Genomic DNA, 6,072 nt, shown 5'->3' on the forward strand with positions numbered 1-6,072 from the left:
ATGAGTGGGGGGCAGCTGCGGGCGAAAAGCAGGCCAGAAATCCGAGCGCTCTTTACCAAGATCATCATTAGGTGCGAACTAACTACGAGTGGGGGGCAGCTGTGGGCGAAAAGCAGGGCACAAAACTTGCACAGGTGAGCGTGCAAGGCTCCCGAATGCCGTCCACCACGCATACAGGTAATCTGGCCGTATCTATCACACACATTCCTGACAACGCTGCATGAGCCGCCGGCGCACACGAGGCCCCGATGCCGTCCACCACGCATACAGGTAATCTGGCCGTATCTAGGGCCTGTAGGACACAAACAGGCGCAATGAGTGTGTGTGCAGTGAGTACACCCCTGGTCCCCTGTATATATGACCATGCGTGTCACAGGCGCAGTGCAGTCCCAATGGGTTGCGAGAGATCTTGTATGTGTGTATTTGTTTGTAGCAAGTAGAATCACATCTAGGTTCTCTTTCATTTTATGTTTCATTGGTTTCGTTTTTTGTTTTATTTGTGTGATGTATTTCATTTTATGGGTCATTAGTTTCTTATTATTCCAGGTTCAGAGAGGCAATTCCCTTTCAGACAGCATTGCTCTAGAACAGGGGGTGCCTCAGGGCTCTGCCCTGAGCCCCACCTTGTTCAACCTTTATATGGCCCCATTGGCGGAGGTGGTTCAATCGTACGGCATAAAAATAGTATCTTATGCCGACGATACCAAACTCCTCATCTCCCTATCCCAGACACCCACCTTGGCTGCTGCCAATTTCAAAACATGCATGCAGGAGCTTGCAGGCTGGATGAACCAACACTGCCTCAAGCTCAATGGTTCAAAAACTGAGGTGTTGGTGATTGGGGGTAACTCGGCCAGTTGGACCCTGGACTGGTGGCCTTCCTGTCTAGGTCCTATGCCTTCCCCGTGCAAGGAAGCAAAGAACCTGGGTGTATGGGTTGATCCCAGACTCTCCTATGACAGCCACGTCCAGAAGCTAGCAGGAAAGTGCTTTGGTGTATTGAAGATCTTAAATCGCACCCTGGACCTCCTTCCTTTAGAGGCCAGACGCACGATGACTCAAGCTCTGGTTACCTCCCGTATTGATTACGGTAATGTTCTTCTCTTAGGAACCACTGAGAAGAACATTAAAAAACTTCAGGTTCTCCAGAACACGGTGGCCCGTCTGGTCCTCAGGCTTCCCAGAAGAGCGGCCTCCAAGCCTACACTAGTGGCTCTTCACTGGCTCCCTATAAAAAAGAGAATCTTGTTTAAAGCGCTCCTTATATGTTACAGGATTACCTCTCAGGTAGCCCCTGAATATCTGAAGGATCTCGCAATCCCCTATATGCCCAACAGAGAACTGCGCTCCAAGGGTACCGGGCTTCTGTGTGCCCCCCGGATAAACAAAGCAAGAATGGGAGGGCGCTCCTTTCGTGCGCTCGCGGCCAGGAACTGGAACCTTCTTCCTCTGCATATTAGACTGGCTGAGACAGAGACCTTATTTAGAAGACTCCTAAAAACGCACCTTTTCACCCTTTAGGTCGCTCACTTTCCCCTGCTTCTCTCTCCACAGCGCGGGGACACGCCGAGATGGCGTCACCAGGCGCTTTATAAAATCCTTTATTATTATTATTATTATTATTATTATTATTATTATTATTATTATGTTGTATTGGTGTCATGTCTTTTTTATATTGCACACACATTTTCCCTTCCCTTTATTTTTGGAAAAAAGGTAACCGATGATGAGAAATGGGGTTTTCTGGTGAGTATCAGTCAGTTGTCCCCCCTTGGTGTTGCTACTGTGGGGTGCCTTTTTTCCTTCCCACACTTTTTCAGTTTTTTCTTTCTTCCTCCCTTTCGCTCTATCCCTCTATCTTCCACCCTCTGTCTCCCTCCGTCTCTGTCTCCCTCCCACCACGCATACAGGTAATCTGGCCGTATCTGTCCGTTCAGGTCTGTCCCTGAGTGTTGTGGTGGTGTCTCTGAGTGATGTGGTGGTTTCCCTGAGTGATGTGGTGGTTTCCCTGAGTGATGTGGCGGTGTCCCTGAGTGATGTGGCGGTGTCCCTGAGTGATGTGGCGGTGTCCCTGAGTGATGTGGCGGTGTCCCTGAGTGGTGTGGAGGTGTCTCTTAGTGGTGTGGTGGTGTCCCTTAGTGGTGTGGTGGTGTCCCTTAGTGGTGTGGTGGTGTCCCTGAGTCATGTGTGGGGAGGTCCCCGAGTCATGTGTGGGGAGGTCCCTGAGTCATGTGTGGAGATGTGATTCTACTTTCTACAAACAAATACATACATACAAGATCTCTCGCAACCCACATGGACGCGCCTGTGACACGCATGGTCATGTATACAGGGCACCAGGGGTGTACTCACTGCACCTGACTGGTCTTTTGGGGCACACAATCTTGTCCACCCTGTGTGGAGTGTGCAGAAGTCACAAATGGTACCCAGAGGGCCTGCGCTGCTCACAAAACTTGCACAGGTGAGCGTGCAAAGCTCCCGAATGCCATCCACCACGCATACAGGTAATCTGGCCATATCTAACACACACATACCTGACAGCCCTGCATGAGCCACAGGCACACACAAGCCCCCGATGGGCCTGTAGGATGTTATATATGTTGGTACTGTTTGCGCATCAATGCAGAGATTGCATGTCTCCTTTCACAGCATGTGTCAGCGGCAGGCGATAAGCAGGGCAGACATTCCAGGTGCCCCCATGTTCCTGTCCTCACACCGAGTTAAAGCCACTCCAACCAACCTTTTCAAGGCCCGCACCCTCGCGCCTGCAAGCGCATATCTTGGGGCCAAGCACCGGACAGGCAGTTTCACCACCAGCCCTGTTGGGGCACACACTCTCATCCACCCTGTGGGGACCGTGCCAAAGTCACAAATGGTACCCACAGGGCCTGCACTTCACAGGCCCCGACGGTACACCCACGCACACTGAAAATTGCACATGTGAGCGTGCAAGGTTCCCGAATGCAGTCTACCTCGCAAATCAGCTGAAATACATTCTGGAAATGTAAGTCTTCAAGGAGCACCATAACAATAATTTCCTTTCTCATATTTTAATTATGGGAGCAACGTTTCATACACTTACCCCATAGAAGAATCCATGCTGCAAGAAAGGATCGTGGATATCTGGGAAGCACCAAACTGTTCAGAGCTGTGGAAGTAATAAAATTTAGTGTAGACTAAGCCTGGCATTTTTGCAGACTGCCAGGTGGGTGGAGACCTGCTTCCATTGATTCTATTGGCTACACCTTTCTGTAGGGAGGGGTTAACACTAGGGAGGTGTAATACTACTCTACTTTAGCCAATGGAATCATTGCAGGTAATGTCCCCCCCCCCTAACTATCTGTTTAAGTAGCAGGGCATCTTCCCACTAGCATCCTGTGCTTGAGCTCCGCTGAGTACAGGTGGATATTGGTGGTCAAGATTGTTTATTGCTAGCCAGATAACTTTCTTCTTTAAAACCTTTGGAATGGATACCCCTCTGAGGTCAGTCTATGTGCATGGGTTGCTTTTGCAAAGATTTATATTTGACTATATTGAATTTGTGTTTTATTTTGTTTTGCTACATTTAACCTGGAAACTGGTACAGCTGTCCAAGTGTTTCAAATTGCATGTCTACTGTATTCCTAATATGTACAAACTGGCGAAAAAGAACTGCACTGAATACAACCTCTTGCTTCAAAGGTCATGTGTGTTTGCAGGTGGCTCCTTGACCTAAATGAGCCTACCTTTCCTTCAGCCTGGTGCAAACTGCCTGTCATGTTAGGTCCTGAAACCCTGAGCTGAAGGATTAGGATAAGGTCACACTTGATGCTTATAATGACATAGCCATCAGAGAGCCAGATCATATCCAAAGTTCAACCTGCCTGTCAACAATAAAATGTTTTACAGATATATGGTTTTCCTTAATTCTTTTTATATCTTTCATTATTTCTATGTGTTTATACATAGTCTTTTACTTTTAATTGCAGTATATTTCATGTCATTCTGCTTTAAAAAAAATTGCTATTCTAAATGTGCAACTTTTTTTTTTCTTCCCAGCAAAGTCAATCGCATTCCTCTTGTTTGCGTGAAGTGTTTTAAAAACAGTTTGCAGTTGCCACTTCACTGGTCTATAGTTTTCAGGAGTGCTTTGCTTCATGCAGAGATTAGAAAAACAGTCAAAGAAGCTAGATCATCCATGATTGACCATCTTGCGAAGGGAAGGATCTGCAATTATAAAAATCTCAAGCTTCTTATCAATGAAGAGGCCCAGATACCTTTTATAAAAATGTTGGAAACAAATGGTTGTTTCGTTGTTGGAAAGCCTGTTGATCCAGTTGTTATGTAAGTAAACAATCTTTCGGTAATTATTGTTAGTTTGCTATAATTGTTAGCTCTTTATACATTATCAATTGTTATATATCCTCTATTTCACTAACAGATGATTTTAATTTTGGGGGGTGGGTCTTCATTCTATCCATGCATATTGTTGCAACTGTGTAAGGAAACCTGTGTTTTTTATTACCTTGTATATTTGTCCACTCCCTTTTTAAGGCTCAAATATAACCCTTTCTTTTAAGACTTGCTGTGACATCAGAAGAAGAAATGGATGCTGACCTTCAGATAGATGAGGAAGAAGGAACTGAGAAAGAATCTGAATTATATCAACCGTAAGTTTAAATAACCACTATCTGTTTGCATTACCTGCATCTTGGTTAACTATTTAATCTTAAACTGTTTTCTAAAACGTTTCACCATTCAATTCAACAGCCCAAAAGGAAAATCATGGCAGACATCCATACGCAAGAAGCTTAGTGACATGGGACTTTACCGGAAGCATTCCTTGGATTGCCAACTTTTAGTTGGTTTGCGGAACTATTTGAAAGAGGATCTCTCTGTTTGCAACTTCAAGCAAGAGGTAATATACTCTTACTATTATAGCTGTTTCTACTGCGAATACTATTAATCATGATTTTCAGCAAATTATATAATAACTGTTATCTGTATTTTTTTAATTAAAGCTGGAAAATGTAGCAAGATTCCTATTTTTCTACAATCCAGAAGAACCAACTATGGATTTCATTAAGAACATCCCTCGGGCACGCGAGTTTTTCAATCAGCTAAAAACATCAGGCCTGGCCCAGCAGACAATTGTCAACTACATGAAAAATCTAAAGCGTTTTGTCTATTACCTTTCTGTTGCTACAGATTTAAGAGAGAGTGAACTTGACCTATATACAGCCGCTCAGCATTTTCTCGGCGTAATGAAAGATATGCAGAAAAAAATTAGTAGAGGCATTTCTAAAGAAGTAACGCACAGAAGGTAAAAGTTTATGATTTGTTAAGTACAATAGCCATCAGATGAAAATAAACAGTAACATTTCCTATAACTGTAGATTCAAATTTTCTCTCTGACACTTATCATGACTTTCCACATATGTCTTAGGTACATGGAGTTTACTGCAGAAAAAATAACTCCTGGAAACTGCTTACGTATCTTGGTGAAAGCAAAGGAGGAATTCCTTGAAGTCATCGAAAAACTCGCCAACAAGCAGAAATTCTCTATGCAGGATACACTACTGGTTTTATACTACTTAGAGGCACTATTGCTCCTAAAACATGTACAAAGACCTGGTGTTGTGAAGAATTTTCAGGTATGGTAACAAAATGAAAACAATTACTAGGATCCATCAACGTAGCATCAGAGCCTTCCTTCTTTCTCTGCATGACCATGCTCAATGGTTAATTTTTGTATCTCTTAAAAGAAGGACTTTTAAAGAATTACAAACACTGTAATTATTGTAAATATCTCACAATTAAGCAGGTTAAATAATGGGAAGAACGAAGTTCATACCATGATGAGGACGGCAACTATTATGCAATTGTTGCAGTCAAAGAACACAAGACGGCAGCTCAGCAGATTGCATCATTTTGTTTAAGCCGTGAAGAAGAACAGGTGTGTATAGACAGTTCAATTCGTATTGACCTTTAAAAATGCATCTGTGACTGAAGTATTCACAATCTGTAATATTTTAATATGAATTCATATTAGTTTCTCTCTTTACTTGCAGTGGTTTGAGCAATATCTCACAA

General features: G+C 43.7%; 1 protein-coding gene across 1 annotated transcript; it reads left to right on the plus strand.

The window, feature by feature from the left end:
• LOC147683587 (uncharacterized) lies at positions 1-5,756 on the plus strand. The gene is made up of 6 exons (XM_086942551.1): positions 1-134; positions 4,560-4,649; positions 4,750-4,897; positions 5,001-5,302; positions 5,426-5,633; positions 5,745-5,756. Exons 1-6 carry the CDS (start codon positions 1-3, stop codon positions 5,754-5,756), a joined length of 894 nt encoding a protein of 297 aa, XP_086798677.1.
• Positions 5,757-6,072: the final 316 nt, after the last annotated feature.

Source organism: Lissotriton vulgaris, chromosome 11 (assembly GCF_964263255.1).
Source record: "Lissotriton vulgaris chromosome 11, aLisVul1.2, whole genome shotgun sequence".
Lineage (NCBI taxonomy): Eukaryota > Metazoa > Chordata > Amphibia > Caudata > Salamandridae > Lissotriton > Lissotriton vulgaris.